Source organism: Amphiura filiformis, chromosome 19, assembly GCF_039555335.1.
Source record: "Amphiura filiformis chromosome 19, Afil_fr2py, whole genome shotgun sequence".
NCBI classification, from domain to species: Eukaryota; Metazoa; Echinodermata; class Ophiuroidea; order Amphilepidida; family Amphiuridae; genus Amphiura; species Amphiura filiformis.
In genome coordinates this window covers 38,464,234-38,489,223 of record NC_092646.1, presented here as the reverse complement: position 1 = coordinate 38,489,223, position 24,990 = coordinate 38,464,234, and the positions used below count along the sequence as shown (strand labels likewise).

The window sequence follows — 24,990 nt, the reverse complement described above, 5'->3', positions numbered from 1 at the left end:
AAAAAAGTAAACAAAATTTAAAAAAAGACTGAAAATTTCAAAACTCATTTAATTTAATCTTCGCCAATACTTGTCAACCTCCCGGTTGATTTACGCCAATATGTACACCATTTCCGTGGTATTGTGTACAAAACCGTTTTATCTTTCATTGTGATTTTTAAGATTGTGTTATTTAAATTGCAAACAAAAATTAAGTTTAATAATGGCGTTTCTTCTTACTTTTGACTGAAACACACACTAATTTTTCATCTGAATAATCTTAAATCTACTTTTTTTTGACGTGCACATTTACTGGTTTGGTATGATAATTTGTCATTAGAGCTCTTTCACATACAACAGCATTTGAGGGAGCTCACGACTGAACACAAATGCATAAATGGAGCCGAAAACACCGTGAACCAGGACAGGAAATCATCTAACAATACATTGTTGTTCCAAAATAATTTAGGCCTAATTCTTGCAAATGAGAGAGCCCAAACTACCAATGCACCAGTAGGCCTACTATCAAAACAACACGGAGCCGAAACACCGGGAACCACCACAGGAAACCATCCAAAAATGCATCCAATGTTCCAAAATAATTTAAATCTTGCAAAGTAACAAAAACATATGAAAGCACAAATCAACCAATGCACAATTACTATCAAAACAACACGATACCGAAAACATCGGGAACCACCATAGGAAACCATCCAAAAATACATTTTTGTTTTTGTTCCATTATAATTTAAATCTTGAAAAATAACAAAAACACATCAAAGTACAAACCTGCAAATTCATAATTATTATCAAAACGACCTGGAGCCTAACCCCGGGAACCACCACAGGAAACCATCCAAAAATTCCATCTTTGTTCCAAAATAAATTAGAATAATAAAATTAAAAACACATGAAAAAGAAATTCAATCATCAGAAATAGCTCATTTTTATACAAAATCATTGTTTTGATTTATTCAAATTACAAAAACCAATGAAAACAAAGATCATGCAATGTTTTGTATGTTCAAAACAATATGGAGCCTAAAACACTGGGAACCACCCCTGAAACCATCTAAAATCTCATTTTTGTTCAAAAATAATACAAATCTATAAATCACCAAAAATGATAATGCCAACCCCTGCCAGATTGACACTTGCCAACCTGGTACAATTGGCAGATGCCAATGATTTCTGACACTCTGGATATTGATGGCAAATGCCAATTTGGCCCGTGACTGCAAATGCCTGGTTGTGCGTACCCCTTGCACATTCTTCTTGGCCGAACCTGGCAAATGCCACATTGGCATGCAGTTGGCAAGTGCCAACCTGGCACTATGTGGCATATTTTCCCTGTGTTACACTCATCACCTGTACTGTGTATGTCTGCAATCATAGATTGAATACAATACTGGTCTTTTCAAAGATCTTACAGGTGCAGCATGATATGGTTCAATGAAGAGGTACCGCCTGAACGTATCAGTGTATAACGCGGTATATTCAAAAATTGTTTTCACCTATTGCTATGGTAGTTAATCCGATTATTACGTAACTTCGCCAGCGTATTGGAATAAAACAGGAGGATGTGAGTTCATAAGGGCAATGTTGGGGATTATAGGTCACAATCGATGTGGAGAGATGAGAGGTCCGACCAACAGCCATAGCGAATGGTTCATGTTCAACTAATTCCAGCGGACGGTCTGTGGCTAGTAAGGAATCGTCTTTGACCACATGCGCAGATCTGTCTCGTCAGGAAGATATTTAATATCCCGAATTTATAATAGGCCTATGCCTACCAGTTCCATCGTATAACCGATCTGCTGGAGAATATTTGTTACCATGTTTAATAAATTCGTATTTATCGTATAATAAAATGTAGCCAAATGTATATTATGTGTCACACGGTTTTCTGCTGAACCACTAGCAGGCTATGTTACCACATCTATGACAATGACAAAGGTGAATTTTGATGATTTTTACGATCGTCCGGATGAGCAAATCACTGAATGGGTCTTTAGTTCCTCCTCTCCTTATCCTGCCAATATTATATGAATCAAAGAAAAATAAAGAAAAAATAAAATTAAACAAGAAAAAAGACAAAGAAAAGAAACAATAAAAGAAAAACAATAGAATAAATTAAACTAAATATGAAAAAAAATGATCACGAAAGGAGTCTTTAGAAAATGCAAGAAAATATAAATGAAAAGTTTGAACAATATTTTGTTTATAAAAGTTTGTGTGACCGTGATGAGGCTCGAACTCACCATCTTCCGATCTAAAGAACCAAAGTCTTATGCCTTGCCAAGTGAGCTATGCTCGTGAGATGCGAAATAAAGATAAAATAATACATTGTATACCTGCTTGTGTCGGTAAATGATTTGCTCAAATTCCATAATGATATAATATTGTGGAGGGCGCTAGCGTGAAATATGCTATCATCACAGTCGCTTCTATTCCTTATAGACGGGTTTCTACGGTATACCCTATATTGGCCCAAACCAATTATTTGATCATAATTTTTAACAAGAATTTGTCTTTAAAAAAGACAAGTTCACGGATCAGGTGTATAGTACATGTACTTTGAGCTACTTTGGTCTAACATTCAATATTCATATCTAACCTAATCTGCTTTGCAATTTCGCTATATCCAATCAATATGCCTATAATTATTTGGTTTGGGAGCACGGCGCGGTGTTCGAGCGGACCGGGCTCCTACTCATAATCGAAAGGTTGCGGGTTCGAACCCCGGCGACGCCATCGTGCTGTGCCCTTGTGTAAGGCACTTTATCTCAATTAATCCTCTCCACCCAGGTGTATAAATGGGTACCGGCATTCTAAATGCTGGGAACTCGCTGTGGAGGACAGGAGGAGGTGGGGACTCCAACATTTCAAGGAAGAGTCTGCAATATGCATGGCCTAATCGCTAACGAAAGAAAGATGGGCACTCCGTCCTGTACCAAATGCAGGTTCGACTCCTATACCTTTACTATACTAATATAGGTATAATTGATTGATCGTTAACGGCAATGGTGTAGCCATGGCTAAGTGGGGTTGAGGGCGGGGCAACGCAACTTTCAAGGGGGGGGGAATGGCCAAAAGTGGGCTATAAAATACAAAAAGGCCTAAAAAGCTCAAATATCAGGATGTCCAGCATCACACAGTGTGTAAGAGGGATAAGACTTCACACGGGGGGGGCTTAGCTACGCCACTGGTCAATGTATTCAATGTAGCCTATTTGAATGGTTGATGATAAGAATCTAAGTAACTGTATTCACAACCTGATTGGTGCCGGGCCCGGTAAATCGACCTACTCCACGCGAATATGATAGGCACAACCGTACAAAAGCACCATGCAAGAAGCTGTAACACTCTAAGAAATAAAGGTTCTAAAAAGGTTCTAAAGTTGTCCTCTCAGAAGAACCCTTAGAGTTTCTATAAAAAAAACCTTGCTAAATGGTTCCCAAACCATCGAAAATGGCCCCAAATATGTAATACAGAACCGTTTTCGGTTCTTTAGACAACCTTTAAGGGTTCTCCAAAATTAAAGAACTTTTTTCGAGGTTCAAGAGGGAGGGTTCTCTTGAGTAGACAAGAAAGGTTCTATCCAGAACTTTTATTTCTTAGAGTGAAGATTCACCTCAAAATCCGCTAGCATGCAAGGACACAGATACTCTTCAAAACAAATGTATCTATTTATGGTTGTAAATCACCTGGTTTATGTCTTCTAGATCGAATAATTTTTCTTCTCGCCATTCTCATCAACTCTGCTCTTTTAAGGCTCTCGGGATCTCTTGCTCCTTTGACAATGTCCTCTATATCCCTATCATTAGACAAAGCTAGCGCTGTTTCTTCTATTCTGGCTGCCGCGCTCACGTCACCATAGCCATCTTCTTTATGACTCACTGCATCCGAACTGACTACAGGTTTTTGAACTCTTTTCTTCCTTCGTACAATTTTAATAATTTTCTTCTTCCTTACTATAACAGTTTTCTTTTTCTTTTTTGACGGTATAGCTTGTAGTTCAGCCAAAGAGCCGTTTAATAACGCCTCCCTGTACGTCCGCAAAAACGGCGTGTCTAGGAATGTTGAGTTGCTGGGTTTAGCAATCCAGGACGGATAATGAAATTGTATATTACCGAATGTGCGAGACCATTTAGCAAACACGGCTTTTTCGGTGATAAATTTGTGTCCGTATCGCAGCACACCTTCGCTGGCTTTATAGTAGTCGCATTCTTTGCGAAAATCGGGCTCGAAATAGTGATAAAGTGATGTATCATTGGGATGTGTTCTGTTGGGTAAACAAAATGAAGACATGTAAATTAAACTGAAAATTTTGGCACAACATACCGTAAAACCTCGTCTACAAGCATATATGGCTTTTAATGAAAGCTTAACTAATACGAAACAAGCGTAAATATACGAATACAATAGATTGGTCTTACAATATAGGGCCTACTTGTTTGAATATGCTTGGATCTGTAATTTATTTGCTCAAACTCCATTATGGCGCCTGTTATAATTTTGCTTTCATCAGAAGCACTCTATATGCTTGTAGACGAGGTTTTACGGTATGACAAAATTACACGAACACATGAAAAATGAAAGTGCCCCGGCTTTTCGACAAAGTCCCTTATTGCTGATATTCTTGGCATCAGAAATTCTTGCCTTTGTAATAGTCATCGCTATTCGACATTGAGTCTGTTTTGCCGTCACACCCAATGGCGTAGCCAGTATTTATATTGGAGGGGGGGGTAATTTTGAAAAAGTAGACTTTTTTGGATCTTTTCCCAAAATTTTAGAAGGCATAAAGAACCTAATTTAATTTTTTCGCTCGCTACTTTCGCGAATGGGCAAATTTTGACATTTTTGACCGAAAAAGGTGGACCATTTTGGCTTTTGGTGTTTAATACGTGAGGCGACCACCCCTGCCTACGCCCCTGGTCACACAAAGGGGCGTAGCAAGCAGGTGGATAGGGTGGACGAAGACCAAGGGCCCCAATGGTTCAGGTCCCGAACAAAAGTGGCGTTAGGGATAGGGTGGATAAAGGAGGTGTTAAAAAGGTCCCGCACTGCTCCTTATCCATGATGGGCCACCGAGACTCTTCTACGCCCCTGGTCACACCACCCCAAAATTTCAAATTCTTGTTTTCATTAAAGATTCTTTGATACTTACTGGCAATGATCTTCTGGTACCAGACCATAGAGGTCTATTGAATCACATGCATCCAGTGCAAATAACATCGTCATCCATCCGGTAGACAACCACGTATGTGCTTCTCGTCTGAAAATTAAAGCGCGTTAAAAGAAAATTATCCTTTGTTGGTGAAAATGATTTTTCACGAAAGTTACACATTCTTTATCGTTTTAAAATAAATTTTCCAGTGTTGGAGGACTCTGGACTCGGACACGGACTCGAATCCTTTTTTCAAGGACTTGGACTCGGAATCGGAAGCTAAGGACTCTGACTCTGACTCAGATGATGTGGACTCGACTACAACACTGATATTTTCTCCATTATTGTCGTCATTGTCGTGGTCAACTGGCATTGTCACTGCCGCCGTCACCAGCATCGTCGTCAACTCATCATCCTACTCATCGTCGTCGTCATCCTCGTCGTCGCTGTCGGTCATCCTCATCATCGTCATTATCATCGTCATCATCACCAACAACAATAATATCATCATCGTCGTCGATATCATCATCCTCCTCCTCGTCGTCATCCTCGTCGTCGATGTCTGTCATCCTAATCACGATCGTCTTCATCATCATCGTCATCGTCGTTGTCGTCATTATCATCATCATCATCATCATCATCGTCATTATCATCTTCATTATCACCACCAACATGCAAAGTTCTATGCAACAACAACATCGTCATCGTCATCATCCTAATCGTTATCCTCATCGTCGCTGTCTGTCATCCTCATCACGATCGTCGTCATCATCATCGTCATCGTCGTTGCATCATCATCATCATCATCATCATCATCATCATCATCATCATCGTCATCATCATCACGATCGTCGTCATCATCATCGTCATCGTCGTCATTATCATCATCATCATCATCATCATCATTATCATCATCATCATCATCATCATCATCGTCATCATCCTCATCGTCATTATCATCGTCATCATCATCGCCAACAACAACATCGTCATCGTCATCATCCTAGTCGTCATCCTTTTTATCGTCGATGTCGTTCATCCTCATTAGATCGTCGACATCATCATCATTATTATCATCGACGTCGTCAGCATCATCATCATCATCATCATAATTATCTTCATCATCATCATCGTCGTCATCATCCTCATCGTCGTTGTCGGTCATCCTCATCATCGTCGTCATTGTCATTATCATCATCGCCGTCGTCGTCGTCGTCGTCGTCGTCGTCGTCATCATCATCATCATCATCGTCATCATCAAGTTAAAAAATTACAACGGCAGCTACATCAACGGTAACGGCATAAACAACAAAAACAATTACTACAACTAAACATCAACATTTTGTGATTCACAATGACAAAAATAATAACAACAAATTAAAGCATCAACATAATTATTTCTGAAAAGTGTTAGGTCTTTTGTTTTTAATTTGTTAGAATGATTATCAAACAAGCTTTTTAAACAAATGTTTTTCTGGAATTGTTAAACTTCACAAAATATTGCGCCATTGAATTGGTTTTTAATAGTTTGTTGAACAATAAACTACTGCGAATGACTATTATTTGCTCTGTTGTCCAAATCTCAAAGTCCAACTAAATGAACTATTATCATTATTTTCGTGATTACCGGATCCAAAATAAGCCGCCTTGTTTCCTAAATATTGACTATTAATATATAGGCCTATTTATTTGCAAATGCAAACGCCATTGACCTTTAAACCGCAGTGTACGATTTCCATCAAATTTTATTTAAATTGTTATTCTTTACTCAAAATGCTGAAATAATACTAGTATTAATTGTCATTAAAGGAAAGGTTTCTGTTTAACAAGGTAAAGTGAAAGAATTTTTTTGCCCTTTTTTGCCCTTCAAAAAACTTAACTACACTCTGGTAACAGATGTTATGTATATTATAGCAAGGAATCCAATTACTTCACTGAAATTTTAGTGAATCAAGACAAGTGGTTCATTATAAAAAAATGTTAAGAAATGAGGTACATTTTAGCGGTACCGCTTTTCTTATCTTAAATAACATACCGCTTGTCTTGAGTCACTGAAATTCCAAATTCCAGCGTAGTAACTGGATTCCTTGCCCCCATAATATAGCCTACATAACTTTTGTTACCAGTGTGTTATTATTTTTTGAGAAAAATGCAAAAACAGTCACAAATTTATCAAGGGGTGTAGTACCACCTTAAACGTGGCGTTTTACATAATGTGTGAATCATGACATTATGTCAAGATTGCTATGTTGACCTGACAAACACAGTAAATTTTGCTGAATCCATTAAGGTGCAAGTTGGGACATGTGTAAACATTACAAATATGCCAAAAAATCAGGTTTGAAAAAAAAAATCATATTAATAGATCGTACATTATGACTTTTAAATTAAAATTTGCACGTTTTCTTATTGCAGTAATTTTTTTCCAAAGCCTGACTAAATGGAGCATGTTATTTAAAAGGTGTCCCGTAAATGTGTGCCAAAAACATCTAGCCCTTCGGGGCCCTTCCCCGTTCAACCTGCCAAAATTTGCACCCGCCCCCCATTTGGCTTGCCAAAATATTCTTGCCCCCTTTCAGCTCTCATAATTATTGCACGGCCCCGAAATGAGAGGTAATATGGGCTTCTTCAAATGCCCAAATTTCGATGGCAAACGGTACATAGGCCTACATTAGGTGAATGAAGCCGCCAATCGGCATGATCGGGTCACGCTTGTGAAACCTCAAGCGTTGGAAACAGGAATATGTGCAATTTTATCAAGATACTATAAAATTAATATTTCAATACTAAACCAATCTATATATGGGCGATAACAATAATACTTTGGTGAATTTCAAAAGATCAAAATTATTTGATATCAGAAGGACATTCTTCGTATTCAGAATGCAATTTGATGTGTCTGATATAGGCCTATGCTCTCATGTCCCATAAAATACTGTGCAAACGTTGCTATACGATCCCTTAAGCTAAAACATATGTAAAATCATGATAATAAATGATGTAGATTCAATTAAAGATTAAATATCAAACTGATCATCTGGACTTACTATTTTTTGACGTAGATTCAAGTTTTTTTAAAATTCAATGGGATAAAAATTCTCATTTTAATATTGCTAGTGTTTCGTGTTAAGGGGTCTGGTAGTTTCTTTTACATTGAGCAGAAATGGGAGGATTCTACCATGTTTGCTGTGAATTTTTGCCTAGCAAAATTGATGGTGTACATCAATGACCAAACTCTCTAGTTTTATATTTGAGCATTGCCACTTGTGTAAGGTTATGGGAAACTATGTAAATAGGCTACATGATGTTACGTTTCAGCTCACGCACTTTTTTTGGAGACGCGATTTCATTAAATTCCCGTGAGCCGATTTCCTAATATTTGTACATTTGTGTGCTGAAAAAGAATGTGCATAAAGAATTATGGTAGGCCTAATCTTATTTCCAACTTCTGAGCACAACATACAATGACATTAAACCTTAAAGCCATATTATAACATTTGCTGAGAAGGACGCCCTCACTGAATTTTTAAAATTCTTTTTTTTTACACGATTATATTGTACTTTATTAAACCAATATACCCTGCAAAAATCAAGACTCTAGGTGCTGCAGTTTTGTCAAAATCCGAGATTTTGAATAAAACGATGGAACCGGCTTTTATTATTACGATGGAATTATTAGTCGAACGCATACACGATGTTCATAACACACAGTACGTACACGGCGTGCGGGACGGTGATATACACAACAAAGGGTCGTACCATAACATGACCGAAGGAGTGGTAGGTATCGGCGACATGTGCGCTTCCAATTTTCGTTGCTTTGCCTTAGTTGTTCGGCTCAAAAATAAAAGGGGATATATAGGCCTATTTGACAGTAAAAGCTAACATTTTATGGCAAAGAAATGCTAATCTATTTTGTTTGAAAATGTTATAATATATGGCTTTAATGAATCTTGTCAATGCAGACAATTCGACGTGACTTCACACGCTCGGAAACGTCTTTTCATTTGATATTTTGTCAATCTAAATTCACAAATTATCCCATTTTTTTTTAACGAAAAGACTTTTACGAATATTCAGATAAGCATGTAGGCCTACATCACGCACATTTATACATCATTATATACATTTATACATCATTATAGAGGTTATCCACGTTACTCATGTGTGACTTCTAACAAAAGGCGCTGGTTCCCGTAGTATTCCTCGTTCAAACCAATTCAATGCACGACCTCGGAGTTACCTGCATGACTTTGGCGGGCTATTTTGAAACAGGCATGGTTGCACATACAGGTACTTCTTTTGAAAGTCCTAAACAAGGTATAGCAGTCGCTGATAGGATATGCAGCTTATAGAACACGGATAACCTATATTAGGTAATACATTGAGGAGTGTTTACGAATACCTGACATGTCATGTTAACTTACCGGCTTATGCCAACTTCTTTGGTAAATATTTCCTCCGAAAAGTTCATCTTTTCTGATGTCAAAACATAAAATTTAACATCCGGAAAAGTTCTGCTCAAATTTTGTGCCGTGTTCCACGCACGATCTGTAGTTCTATTAATCTTTATGGCGTACAACCAAGGAATTATAACGATATCTGGTCTTTCGTGCACATCCCCAAAGAGTTCCTTTTGAAGTTCCGTATTATTGTGTAGCCCTTTGCCTAAATTTACATGACCTATGACTCGGACGGTGGTGCGACTCCCGACATCATCTTGGTAGCCTCGAACCGGCGCACTGTTCATTCTGATGACGCATTCTGATTTGTCAATGTCTCGTCCGCCTGATCGGTTCAAAAGTTGTCCAGAACTGGATACTACTGTGCATTGACTGCAGTGGAAATTCAAATTCTGTGCACAAATGAGTAAATTTATAGCAAATATTATTTAGTTGCTGTTGAAAAAAATTATGGAAATATATAAAACGTGCCGAAAATTATATACGTCTAACCATGGTCTAACTCACGTCCATGATCCAATCTTGAACGTCCAAGGTCATAGGCGTATTAAATGTTAGCGAGTATTGGGCTATTCCATTTAAAATCCACACTACCCCTGTGGAAGATTTTGGAAATATCTACCACATGCACAGGGGGAGTATGAATTTCAAATGGAATGAGCACATTAGCAGCTCCATTTGAAACACATCCTCCCTCAGTGGAAGGTTCAGGTTGAATCTTTCACAGAGGGTGTATGAAATTCAGATGGAGCTGAAAATGTGTTCATTCCATTTGAAATTCATAATCCCCCCATGGCAGATATTTCCAAAATCTTCCACAGTGGTTGTGTGGATTTTAAATGGAATAGCCCATTGAGCCTCTCGGCCAACGATATTTTGTGTTTAAAAAAAACTGGACTACCGAAAGGTGTTCATCACAATTTAACACTTTTTAGTAGAAGTGCTGTGCAGTATGGGGGAGGGCGGGGGTATCAAATTGGTTGCAAAATGGGTAATGGCATCAGGGATATGAAAATCGGAAGGGTGAAGCAAAAATGGCAAAGGCCTACTAACGGTGGGAAATTAGGGTTGTTGTAACTTGTATGTGTGTTTTGTAAAAGCAGGGATAAACGTAACTCTTTTACGAGCCGGAAAACCCATCTAGCAAAATGTTAAGAAATTCCCCCGGGGGAGGCACTCCCTATCTGAAATGGCAGGGATGTGCCTCGGCCATGTTAAAAGTAGGGGGCATTCAGGTCAAATGTACAATTACAAAAATATGGGGTCATTCAGTACACAACCTGAATAAAAATGGGGTCATTCGGTATGAAACTTTGAAAAAAAGATTTGTCATTGAGTACAGGATTGCCAAAAGAGTAGGCCCTATCATTACAAAAATGTAAGTACACATAAAAAAGTGCCAAACTGCGTAAAAACAACTTGGCCACCTTGGAAATGTGAAAAATCTCATTATTTCTGGAGGAGAACACAAATACCACCTAAATTTGGGAATTAAAAGGGGGGTCATTGGTAGGCCCCTATAGCAGGAAATAGAAAAAGGGGTCATTGAGTACATGAATTTTTAAAGGGGTCATTGGGTAATAGGTAGGACCATAACACAAAAAGGGGGTCATTGGGTATAAGCCGGTTTGAAAAAGGGGTCTATCCTGAGGCACATGATGCATATCTGTCATGGAAGTGCCCCCGCCGGGGAAATTCACCATGCACACTTTGAATTTCAGATTTGACTTACCGAACCATTAATGACATCGACGTATCCCTCGAGTTCGTGAGATGGCGTTGTGTCGGGCTCTGTTGGTTCTGCAACTTCCACGTGTACTATTTCCAGCTCTGTCCGCAAGTCCTGTTTAGCATGTTTAGCACCGGATGGCGTTGGAGAGCTTGCGACTGCTACATGTGCCTTCCTCGTAGACGAGTAATGTTTTGATGAAGGCACTGCAACGAAATCGTTGTCACCTACTACACCACGTTGAATTACACTGACAAAAGTATTGTATTCGGTTTTCTCGTGTGCGAAGTATAAGAAACCTACAGACATCAGACATGAGTACCAGAACAGGACAAGTAGTAATTTGTCTCGTCCCTGTTGAGAAAATTGGGATGGGTATAAATTATTAATTCAATTTTATTATGACGATATATATACAATTAGCCTTTTTGAAGTATGGTGGGTAATCTTTTGTATGCGTCTCAGCTGACAAATGAATGAAAAGATTATCCAAACCGAACTACGCCCTCTCCTTTTGTGCCCGCCATATTTCAAAAAGGCTAATGATCATGACACAACAACAACAACAACAAAAACAACAACAACAATTACAACCATCATGATTATCACATCATCCCGGGTCATCACCATAAACGTCATTATTGTTATCGTCATCATCATTATCAGTAGACTTTATTCTCCGTAGTCCACTTGCCCATTGAGCGTGACACACCGACACCGCCTGGCTAATAATTATTTGGTGCAGAAGGGACACTAAAATGAATACACGGGATCGATACACGTGAATTGCTATGCACGATTTTGATATCAGACGAAAATCTTCTGATACCGGGTTAGAAAATGATGAATATCTCCCGTCATGATTTTTTTCTCAAGAAACCAGATTTGGTCTCATAAACTTGGAAATACGTGTTGAACAGATATGATAGTCGCTAGAATGCGCTTTGAAAATTGGCCGTGCGCTTTGAACTCAAAATTTGACCATTTTATATTGCGTTGGTCCTGTTATGGACTACAGCGTGCAGCGTGTAGTACAGCTGCACTCACTGTAGGCAGTATAAAAGTCGATGACCATTGACCTCAATGGGGTATACAAGCTTAATCACGCACAACCAAGATCGATTACCCGGCTATTGTGAGTAGCCTTAGTTATGTCCCTCGACTAATTATTAGTTTAAAAGAGCTTTAAAGGTTTGAACCAAATGGCTAATCGCGGCTGTGGATTTAACCTACCATGGCGATTCCTGCCATGAAGATATAGGGTCGAAGACACTGTGCGTGAGGCGCTACTCCCCATTCCAGAAAAATACAGAACTCATTTTTTTGGATTAAAAAAACATTTTCCTTTTTTGCTAAATGAAACATAGCTAAATCCTAATCCTTTAGGTAGTCCTAACTGGCAATAAAAGTCAAATTTTAATATTTGGTCAATTTTTGGAAATAGGCCTAAGGGCCAAAAACATGTGTTTTTAGGGTGTTTTTCGACCTTTTTCATATTCTGTGACAATCGGGCCCAAAGACTTAAACAAAGACTAACTTCAAGTTAATGCATTCTAATTTTTAGAAAACACATTTTCCAATCTTTTTCATAACCAATTAGCAAAAATAACATATAATATTAAAATTATGAGCCAACTCTTAGCGTATACTCAAGATTTTGAATGCTTAGACTTGTGCCAATTAGTCAATTGTGCCAATTTTGTCACTGCAATTGTAAGATAACATGCAAAATGCATGTTTTTGGACCATTTTACCTCTAATTGCAAATATATTAAAATTTGACTTTATTGCCAGTTAGGACTAACTAAAGAATTAGGATTTAGCTACGTTTCATTTGGCAAAACAGGATAATTTTTTTTAATTCCAAAATAAATGTGCTGTATTTTTCTGGAATAGGGAGTAGTACATGTCATTTAGCATAAAACTCCGATTTGTATTAATTTGTGTACAATATTGATAGATCTTTTCAGTCACCGTACTCCCCTGTTTGTTTGCTTCCCTAGTGATATTTTTTACTCGGGCTTTCGCGATCTATAGATGGGTAGATCCAAAATTAGAATTGTTCAGTGTGCCAAGATATGTTGCATTCAATAACATTAACATATACGTATTAAGTTTACTTTTATATATTTTTGAATTAGAGGCTCAAATTCTTCCTTTAAAATTTGCAATAAAATCATCATTTGATTGCAAGAATTTGGATATTGTCGGAGAAACACGATTATCATATTAGTGCATAGTGGTAGTTCGGGGAGTGGTAAAACTACTTTCATTGCCATGATTGCAGTCCATCACATTAATACTGTGACATTAATGGGGTTTTTTATTGTTTTTTTTTAATTTAAAAAAATAATATACTAGAATATAGGCTTACATTTTTTAATTAGAGGCTCAAAATTTAAAATAGAATCTTAAGGTTACACGAAGAAACGTATAAAAAACGTATAAAAGACGTATAAAGTTGTTCTCTAAAACAGAGTTTTCTCAGTAATCAAATATCGCAGCGAGTGAAATGTTGGTGCATTGGATGCAGCTTAACATTTTATTTGTGTGTTTATTATACAAATTTTTAGAATAAATTTGAAAATCCTTCGTTTAAAGCCGTTTTACGCACCATTTTCACAAGATCAAAAATGCGTTCCATGACGTTTTTTTCAAACGTGCGCCTCGTATAAAACCACGCCGAGTGATTGTTTTCGTCTTTTTTGTATTGTACTACAAATCGATTAAAGAAATAATGTTGCCATAGGGAAGAACCAAATACAGTACCGATTAAATTTTAAAAGCCCGTTTTTGGGGAACATTTTCGAGAATCTTGCCTGAGAAAAAACTGTTTTGTGAAATTATCGATATCTTGATTACGGGACGTTAATTTAGACATCTGAATACCTACATTATTTCTCAACATTCTGCCAATTGCTATCCCATTTGATTTTCACTCCAAATTCAAGCTAGTATTGCAAAAAACGAGGTTTTTCCTCCATCAGTTCGTTCAAAATTTCAGCGCCGACATGCGTGTTTATTCTAAGAGCCATTGTGCGGACGCGATTGTAATCAAGTAATTGAATCCAATTATAGTTATATATCCGCTTCGAGAATAAGTAATTGCGTAAGCTGATGTATAGCCGAGTGGATAAAGCGTTGGACTGGGAATCTGTTATGAATTATTTTTGTGGGTTCGAATCCCCGTGTGGCTGAATTTTCTTTTTTTATTCTCTTTTCTCATTTTTACTTCCTTTCTTTCTCCTTTTCTTTTTTCATTTCTTTTGTTTTAATTTATTTCTTTCTTTCTTTTTCGTTCTTTTTCTTTCTCTCTCTTTCTTTCTCTTTTTCACTATTTCTTTATTCTTTCTTGCTCCTTTCTTTTTAGTTTTATTTGATTGTTTCGCTGACTGCAGTGAATCGTGATTGATTGTTTTTCACTTTATATAATTCAGAAATTTGTAGGCCTGCTAAGTCTGTCTTGTTGAATATTCTTCCCAAATTCGATTGGCAAATAATTGCTTTTTGATATTGTTGTTGATGTTATTGTTGTACCCTATTACATTGTAATCAGGGGAATAGCAGCATAGATTTATTTAATCAAAGATATCAAGGCTATAAATTCAAAATCAACATATTTTCCAGGGCGTAGCTTCACGAAGTGCCCCCAATCAATTTTAAAATTTATAAAATCCTTATGAAAATATTGCCGAAAACGGCTTGTGCCCCCCGGCATCCGACCCGGCATGCCGCCCCTTATGACACCCCCCGACTCATGAGCTCCGGGCACGAGCTAAGCCGCAAGTTTCATAGCATTTTCATCCCGCTTTTCATGTCTTGACCGTTGTTCGATATTCTATTGTAAGTAGGCAAAGATATCAAGGCTTGACCGTGGTTCGATATTCAATTGTAAGTAGGCCTACGTCCCGGTACGCTTGTTCATTTTCTGCATGGCTGTTTCTGTTATGAACTTACGCCCCTCTGAAATCCAGCGCATGAAAAACTCTCGGTTAACCTTAAAAACTTCTGCCAGTTAATATTATTTGTTGGTTACAAAAAAATACGATTCAATTGTCGGAGAAACACGATTATCATATTAGCGCATAGTGGTAAAACTACTTGCATTGCCAGATTGCAGTGCATCACATAACCACTGTAACGTTTTTGCGACACTCTAAAAATATGGATGGATCGATGTCGCTTAAGTTGTTTGTTCTCAAAATACACAGAGTGACAATTCCAATTAAGAATCCTTTTAAAAGCGATATTAACGAAAAAATAGAGAATGAGAAGGATGAAAGAAGAGAGAGGGAGAAAAAAGAAAAAAACGAAAGAAAAAGAAAGGAAGAAAGAAAGAAAGAAAGAAGAAAAGAAACAAATCAAGAAATGAGGAAGGAAAGACAGAAAGAAAGAAAGAAAGAAAGAAATGAAAAATGAAAGGAAAAAAGAAAGAACGAACGAACGAACGAACGAAAGAAAGAAAGAACGAAAGAGAAAGAATGAAAAAAGAAAAGAAACAAAGAAATGAAAAATGAAAGGAAGAAAGAAAGAAAGAACGAACGAACGAAAGAAAGAAAGGAGGAAAGAAAGACAGAAAGAAAGAAAGAATAAAGAAAGAAAGAAGGAAAGGATAGATAGGAAGAAAGAAAGCCGGAAAGAAAGAAAGAAAACAAGGAAAGAAAGAAATTGAGAAAGCAACAAAAGAAAGAAAGAAAGAATTATTAAAGAACGAAAAACAGAAAGAAGGAGAGAAAGACACAAAGAAAGAATAGAAAAAAGGAAAACCCGGGGGAAAATCAGCATTATAAATCAAAGCTTGAATAATCACGAAAGCTCACGAAGAAGGCAACTTGAAATAAAATTCGTGTACAAAACCGAGGTAAAAAACCCCGGAAATTGCGTGAAATCCATTCCACTCTTCGTGTTTATTTTGATGCCATATCCGCTGACATTTCTTGTGCAATCTCATGCAATCTAAGCTAATCTACATTCCACATGTATCTGAAGTAACTGTTTGTCTATTTATCATGTTTATCTGACAAAACTGTTTGGACAGCACTTCGGTAAAGAAATCAGGGGCTGGTACGAAGAGATTATTATTACAACAGTTGTGGAGTTACAGTCAAAAATGAGGGAAAAACCAATATTTGATCAATAAATCAATAACTACTTGCCCTGAGTTGCTGAAAAATAGGCACAAAATTGGGCAGGGGTGTAGTACCCCCTTAAAACACGAAGGTTCCGTCTTTTTAGGCTGATTTTCACAAGGAGAGTTGCCCCTATCAGTTGGCCTATATAGGGTGTCCGTTTTCTGCGGCATTCCATTTTTTCATCTCTCGACCATACGAGCTAATGGCTAAGCGCAAATAGACAAAATAGTTATTTGATTGTTGGGATGGACCTCCTTATAAGGATTCACATAGGCTTACCCATTTGACCAATCTGCTGTAAATGGTATTTACATGTATCTTGACCATGTTGACTGGTTAAAAAATCCTAAGAATAGGTAATGAATTTGATACTATATGTGGTACTCTTCTTGAAGCTGTTTAAGTTTCAAAATGTATTTAAATTCAATTCTTAGGGAAGGAAATTTCTTCGACCGAAAATACAGATCTAAATAGATGGATTATCTTGATGTTGTTGAAGATATTGATTGGAACTTGAACTTGGTTTACAAAAGCAATTATAAAATGCACTCCTATCTATTTTAAGATTTTCCACAAAGCTATATGTACAAATCACTTTTTGTATCAAATTGGTAGAGCTGAGTCTCCAAATTGTTATTTCCGTGATGAATAAATTGCTCATGTAATAATTTTTTGCCAATATTTTGCTAAAAATCATACATGTACTAGGCCTACATATTCAGGGTACTTTTATTTTACATAATTTTGCCTTGAAACTTGGTCAAAGTGTTTCTAATATGTTCTAATGTATTATATTGTCTAGCCGCCCTCTAATATGCATAATTAATAAGCTAATTTGCATAGATGCAATTGCTAATTAATTGAGGGTGGCTAGATTATAAAATAGTCATAGAAACACTTTGACCGAGTTTCAAAGCAAAAGTTTGCATGTTTTTTTAGCAAAATATTGGCAAAAACGACATGTTAATGAGCTTTTTCAGTCATTTTAGCTTATTAATTTTATTGATCATTGATAAAAAAAAAAGATACCAAAAGAATATAAATTGATATATTTTGACAACCGTATGTCCGATTTGCTTCAAACAAAAGGCATATTGATTAGAGTGCTTTGCTCCATACTCAATTAATCTGTTCAAAACATGCATTGAGCACTTCCCAAATGCCTTAAATACCACCTTAAGGTGGTATTTGAGGCATTTTCTAGAAATCATAGTACATGCTTTGAGCATGTTTTAAACGAATTATTTAAATTAAAGTACACTTTTCATTATGCCTTTTATTTGGAGCAAATCGGACATACGTGTTCCATAATACATAAATTGATATTTTCTTTGTACTTTGTATTGTTTTTGTATCAATAATCAATATAGTTAATGAGCTAAAAGCAGCGAAAAGCCTCATTAAATATGTATTTTTTGCCAATTGCTATTGTCATAAACATTTATGCATTGTTTTTATCAAAAATTACACATTAATGAGCACTTTCAAGTCATTAACATTGATTAGCCTCAAACAAAGGGCGTATTGATAAGTGTGATTTGTTGCTCTACTCAATTAATCTTAATCTGTTCAAAACATGCACACAGCACTTCCAAAATACCTCAAATACCACCTTAAGGTTGGTCTGAACCCTGGAATTATGGAAACTTTCGGGCCTCATAACTTCTAAATTGTTGGTCTAAAGTATATAAAAGTATACATATTTAGAATGGCAAAGACTTGATAAGTTCATCTGTGAGGTCAAATTTGGGCCAAAATGGCACTTTTTGGCCCAAAATCCCCAAAATAACGGTTTTTTTGGCCCACTTCTTTTTTGTGCACCGTAACAAAAAAAAAAATTTGGGCCAAATTTTTTTTTTTTTAATTTTTTAAAACTAGATCAAAATATCTAGGACCCGTTTTTTCATTTTTTTGAATTTTGACCAATTTCACCAAAAATATTTGAAATTTGTGCCAAAATTGGGCTTTTTATGATTTTTTGAAAAATCAGCATTTTGGACCATTTTTGGCGCAAATTTCTCAAAGTAAGTCGAAATTCAAAAAATGAAAAACGGGTCCTAGATATTTTGATCTAGTTTTTAAAATTAATAAAAAAAAATGTTTGGTCCAAGAATGTTTTTGTTACGGTGCACAAAAAAGAAGTGGGCCAAAAACCGTTATTTTTGGGATTTTGGCCCAAATTTGACCTCACAGATTATCAAGTCTTTACCATTCTAAATATGTATACTTTTATATACTTTAGACCAACAATTTAGAAGTTATGAGGCCCGAAAGTTTCCATAATTCCAGGGTTCAGACCAACCTTAAACGTGCGTCGGAAACATCGTCTTTTGTCTTCTTAATCTATACGGTCCACATACTGTCCCAATAAACAGACAACGGAAATATGTAACGGGCAAATTGGGAAACCAATTCCCCCGTCAATTCCAAATAACCATGGTAACGACCGATGACTTGACTTTGTGAAATAAGGAGGTGCTGTATGGGAGTCGTTTTTACCAAGAATGTCCACCTTATGTAGTGCTCAATTAAAAAAAAAAAATCAAATTTTTGCCAATCATGTTTCTTCAATTGAGCACCGGAATAAAGTACACATTCCACACATTTGTGCTGTCCAAAAGATCCAGGTTTTGTATAATTATCAGCACCATACGCACACGTACCCCCCCACCCACATAAATCATTACGTATAACAGGCGCGTATAGCCAGGATCTTTTGAGATGAGGTATAGTCTATAGGCCTACGTCTGATTTGACAGTGATTTTAAAATCCTGTCTCCAATCCCAGTCGTCTATACCCACTTTTTACAATCTTCTAAATTAAAAGAAAACCTTTATAGTAGAACAGATTCCCAAAATGGTATAGGGCACCCATTTTTCAGTAGCAACGCACTTTAATAGCATCAATCCGAGACATTGAAGCATTTATTTCACATAAAGACCATACTATATGTAAAGCCTATGAGCAAATAGTATTTTTGTGTACTCACCACTCCAAACCACCGTCGTTGTGGAACCATTATGCATTGCCAACCAACATACAAAGTCCTCAATCAGCTTGTTGAATAAAATACAAACGTTGCGTTGTTAAACAGAGAACCACATTTTAACCGATATAGAATATGTTGTCAAATTTATATCGTAATGCCAGATGTTAGGCCTAATGATATAGTCAAAATCATACTTGTCAAATTTTTCCTCTTGCATGCAAAAATATGTGTTTCCTCATGTTGCTCTGATAACCAGTCTTGACATTGCATTTATGAGTGACCAGTTTGTATAACACTGTTGCCAGTTTCCGCTGAGGCCAAAAATAACGAGTTAATAAAACAATTGGTGTGCTTGGGCGTTACTACTGCTGGTTGATGATAGTTGTTTGCCGAGTTGACTACGTAATCAAACTGCTACTCGCTTATTTAGATTGTGTACGCGAGACAAAATTGGTGACGTCATAAAATGTATAGCGCGTATTTTAGTGATAAAAGAATTACCATCTACCTGTGAGTCCAAAGTACAAAAGGCGGATGACATGCGCCTATCATAAGGCCGTATAAAATTAATGTTTTGGTTCTCGTCCAGAGGATTTTCATGAATTGATGAGGAGGAGGTGTTTTGTTTTTGTTTTTTCAATGTAAAATTAGCATTGTCAGTAGTTTTCGGTCTTCTCCAACAGTGCTCGAGGAAACGATGAGGCCCTTTTTTTTTTTTTTTTTTTTCAAATGTGAGATTCTGAGGATAAACCCACTAGAGTACCACAAAAAGACTTGGAAGTGATGCTTGTTCTCTAATAAACTTATTTATATGTATGAAGATTTCATAAATCATTCCAAAGTCTAAAAAATTGAAAAATCTAAAAAATCCAAAAAAATCTGACAAATCCCAGAAATTGAGGAGGGAGGGGACGAGAACCAAAATATTAATTTTACACGGCCTAAAACATCTCAAAAAGTAACTAACCCCCCCTTAAATAATGGCCATTATTCAAAAAGGGGCTATTGTATTGCAAATCTGTAAAATGCGTTGGAAGTAGAATTTATTTCTGCGGATTTTGACACCTCATTTGACACGATAGCCAGAAAACAATAAAACACCGGTTAATTTAATGTAGTGAGGTCCAGATTTGAAAGTTGCACTACATGTAGGCCTACATACACATTTTTACAATACAAAAACACTCAGACATCATTACACAGATTTCCCCCGGATTTTCCTTCCATTACACTGAATGCAAAATCAATAGAATTTACTGCAACTTTCAAATCTTGTGCTACATTGATTTAAATGTACGCTGTGTGACGTCAAAATTGCTACAAATGAGGTGTCAAAATGTGCAGAAATAAATTCTGCTTCCCACGCATTTTACAGATTTGTAATACAATCACCCGTTATTGAATAATGGTCATTATTTAAGGGGGGAATAGTTACTTTTTTGAGATGTTTATCAGTAATTCGGTTACGGTTCGCCATCTCTAAGGTTCGCTATCTCTAAGGTTCGTTATCACTAATTACGAAAAAGGTTCGCTATACCTAAGGTTCGATATCACTAATTTTGAAAAAGGTTCGGTATTTCTAAGGTTCGATATCACTAATTTTAAATAAGGTTCGCTATCTCTAATTTTAAATAAGGTCCGCTATCACTAATTTATTGAAGGTTCGCTATCTCTAAGGTTCGCTATCACCAATTTAAAATAAGGTCCGCTATCTCTAATTTTAACAATCCCGGTATCCCTAAGGTTCGCTATCTCTAATTTTAAATAAGGTATAGCGGACCTTTATTGGAATTAGTGATAACGAACCTTAGAGATAGCGAACCTTCAATAAATTAGTGATAGCGGACCTTCTTCAAAATTAGTGATAGCGAACCTTATTTTAAATTAGTGATAGCGAACCTTATTTATAATTAGTGATATCGAACTTTAGAACTGGCGAACCTTATTCTAAATTAGTGATATCGAACCTTAGAAGTAGGGGACCTTTTTTTTAGGTATAACGAACCCTTTTCTCTATTAGATAGCGGGATTCTGATCTCCATAGACTTCACACGTTAGTGATAGCGAACCTTAAGAGATAGCGGACCTTAGAGATAGCGGGATGTCACCAGTAATTCTACACTGGTAAAACGGATATAAACACTTACACTAAAACGCGTTTATATTTATATTCTACACGTAAAAGTATAGGAAGCGTTGCATATATTATAATTAACACTAAACACGTTTATAGGATTTATTGATGGATTAGGGAAGAGTGGGGTAAGTTGAGCCACTTTTTACATTTACTTTCCCTACACTCAAGTAAATAAAGCAGGACCCAAATGCAGTGTTACAAATGAAACATATGTATGTTTACTTGGTTATGATACCACAAAATTGTAATCAATATTTTGCACTTTCTCACAGTGAGACTTCAAAATCATTTGTAAATTGGCTCAACTTACCCCAACGGTGGGGTAAGTTGAGCCAGTCGCAGGGGCAAGTTGAGCCACCATAGAAATGCACAGTATATCATGCCATAGCTGTGAAATTCAATTCGGCCATTTTTTTAATTGTTGTTTTCAGGTATTTATTTCGAAAAATAGTTTGATATAGAAGTAGTTTGATCTAAATATTGCATACAAATAACTTCTGACAAGATTTTACTTTGAATAAAAAATTGGGGAAATTTCTGCAGGTTTTTCCTATGCTCAACTTGCCCCATGGCCTGTGGCTCAACTTACCCCATGTGGCCCATTTTGTCAACAACCAAGCCTCCCGCCTGACTAAAACTTGTTACAGTTGTAAATAGTTTTCTAAAATAGTGTTCATATATCACATCCTCAATACCCAGAATGCTATCATTTTAGCCTTTTTCTTTCTGGGTGAAACATGAAAAAAATTGGTTTTTGCCAAAAGTTCAACAAAAGTGCGAAAAATGAACTTTCTAATACAGCTTTCATACCCTATGTGTGCAAGAGATTACATATTACACTTGAGAAGCCTCTGTTATGGCATATACAAATAAGTGGAACTGCAAAGTAAGATAAGTTTTCAATTTTCTTTCTAGAGGGGGTGGCTCAACTTACCCCACTCTCCCCTAGTAACACTTTAACATGTTTATATCGGTGATTATAAACGTGTTGGAGTTGAGTGCGTGTTTTGTTCATAAATACATCTACTATAAACGTGTTATGATGGTGTTACTAAACAGTGGCGTAGCCAGCACTTTTTCAGAGGGGGGGGGGCAAGACAAATTTTAAGGGGGCACCTTTTGGCGACAAAATCAGTTAATGTTACAAAATTTTTGCCATATTGAAGCTAAACTGGTGAAATATGGTACAGAGAGTGAATAAATTCGCGCGAAGCGCACAAAAATTGGCACTTTTTAGGTTAAAATATAATATAAATTGGGTCAGAAACACAAAAGTCTTAAATGTCGGGGCGGTCACCATCCCACAGGGGGGGCAAGACTTTTACAGGAGCCAGCTGCCCCCCTTTGGATACGCCACTGTTACTGAATCGTATGCAACGCCTCCCTTGAGTCCTATATACTTTTACGTGTAAAATATAAACATGTTTATGATTAAGTGTTATCAGTTGTTTTTAAAGTGTATATAGTCCTCATAGTCGGTTGGGTCCCGGTCGGGCCATGCATCACTGGTTTTTACCCCCCCCCCACATGATACCAATGCGCTATAAGGGGCGCTATATTGCTCTACCCTCGATTTTTCCCGGGGAGCGGACATTGGTTTAGCAGTAGTCACTGACTCTGCATGGTTTAGCATTTTTTTGAGATAAATAACTTAAAAACTTTAAAAATCGATTCAGTAGGGCCTATCTGCTTTAGAAACAAATGGTTTTCGAAGAATAAATGGTTAAGGCCCTGGGGGACACTCAACTTATGTTACATTTTGGTAGGAGTGTGCGGCGTGGAGCTTGAAGCGCTTAACTTTGGGAACTTAATTTTTGATCTAATGATATATACTTTGAAGGTATGTAGCTGGCAGGAAAAGCCGACGATCATTTAAAAATTTTGACCTTTTGTATTGAAGGTACACATTTCTTCCCCAAAAGACCTAAAATAGTCTGGGAAAAGTGTGTATCTGCAATATGAAAGGTCCAAAATTATTATACACTCTAGGTAAGTATCATTAGATTTATAAAGTTTATTTGGAAGACTTTTAAATATCACAAATAATAATTTTTAATAATTTGCCATAAAATTTGAACTGTACCACAAATTTCAAAAAATATCATCAGTACATCCCTTGTATTCAGAATGCAATTCAATGTCTGATGTACTCATGTCCCAGCAAAAATACTATGCAAACGTTGCCATCTGAGCCCTTAAAGGAGAATTTTGTGAACCTTGCATCCTCTTTTTATGATATTTTTCAGTAGAGATCCACAAAAAAAGCTCATTTCCAAAATGTCATTTGACTTTGATTTTGCAAGTTATGCATTGATTATGTGTATTGCACTGCTCCATAGGCCATTTAGACTTCTCCGTAGTCCACTTGCCAATTGTGCACTACTCTGGCTATTACATTTAAGCTTAAAACTCTGATTTAATTAATGAGTGCACAATTGATAGATTTTCACAACTGATCTTTTCAGTCACCGTACGCCCTCTGTTTGTTAGCTTCCCAAGTGGACTTCTGACTTTGCCTTGAGAGTTAGGCCAATTTCTGGCCTAACTAAAATTGGTGATGATGTAATGCATCTTTAAAAATGAATCTGGCTTGTGATTGGTCGCCCAGATCTCGTTATTGTTTAAATCCTCCCGACGCGTACTGGTACCATTATAACTATACATGGTACACAACTATCTAGGGAATGCGGCGCTTTTGTGCTGGTGGATGAACGTATGCATCTAGCGCGTATTGTACCACCATGCTTAGTCTTGTGGTTAGATTTTATTGATAAACAAGTATGATTGACAGTGTGTGAGTCCCGGGTAAAGTTCTGCTTAAAAGTGAAAGTCCATAGTCGGTTTTTCGGATAATAAACTGGCAGATTCTAAAATTAGAATTGTTCAGTATTGAAGTGTCATTATAATTATGCCATTTATGATATGTTGCATTCAATAATATAAGCCTACGTAGGGCCTATACTTTACTTTTACTGTCACAAATATAATTATATAGCCTAAACTTTTTCATAACCATTTTATACTAGTATTTTGATGTAGGCCTACTAAATATCAGTATAATTTCGAGTTCAACTGAATGCGTTCATCATGATTAATAACATTTTTATTTATCATTATGGCATAGTCTATAGGCCATTATGATGTAATTTCGTCCTGGTATACCAGCACGTAATTCAAATTTCATGATATCTTTGCAAAACGAATTAATCTGCAAGAATTTTTTGTACATAAACATTATGTTGCCAGAGGTTTCCAGTGGTATAAAAATCTCAGCTTTTTAAAAAGAAAAGTGGGGGGTGAGGCTGTGATTTACAAAATGCCCCTGCCTTCAAGGATCTGGAATGAGCGTTTCGACAGTATTTTTTGTGGGACAGAGAGTACATCAGACAT

At 36.7% G+C, this 24,990-nt stretch overlaps 1 protein-coding gene across 1 annotated transcript; it reads right to left on the bottom strand.

The window, feature by feature from the left end:
- Positions 1–3,214: 3,214 nt before the first annotated feature.
- On the bottom strand, positions 3,215–19,702 carry LOC140140721 (alpha-N-acetyl-neuraminyl-2,3-beta-galactosyl-1,3-N-acetyl-galactosaminide alpha-2,6-sialyltransferase-like). The gene is made up of 5 exons (XM_072162473.1): positions 19,464–19,702; positions 11,345–11,695; positions 9,577–10,004; positions 5,150–5,257; positions 3,215–4,264 (listed from the first exon to the last, which is right to left on the bottom strand). The coding sequence occupies exons 1-5, from the start codon at positions 19,491–19,493 to the stop codon at positions 3,670–3,672; spliced, it is 1,512 nt and encodes a 503-aa protein (XP_072018574.1). The 5' UTR covers positions 19,494–19,702; the 3' UTR covers positions 3,215–3,669.
- Between the last annotated feature and the right edge of the window lie 5,288 nt (positions 19,703–24,990).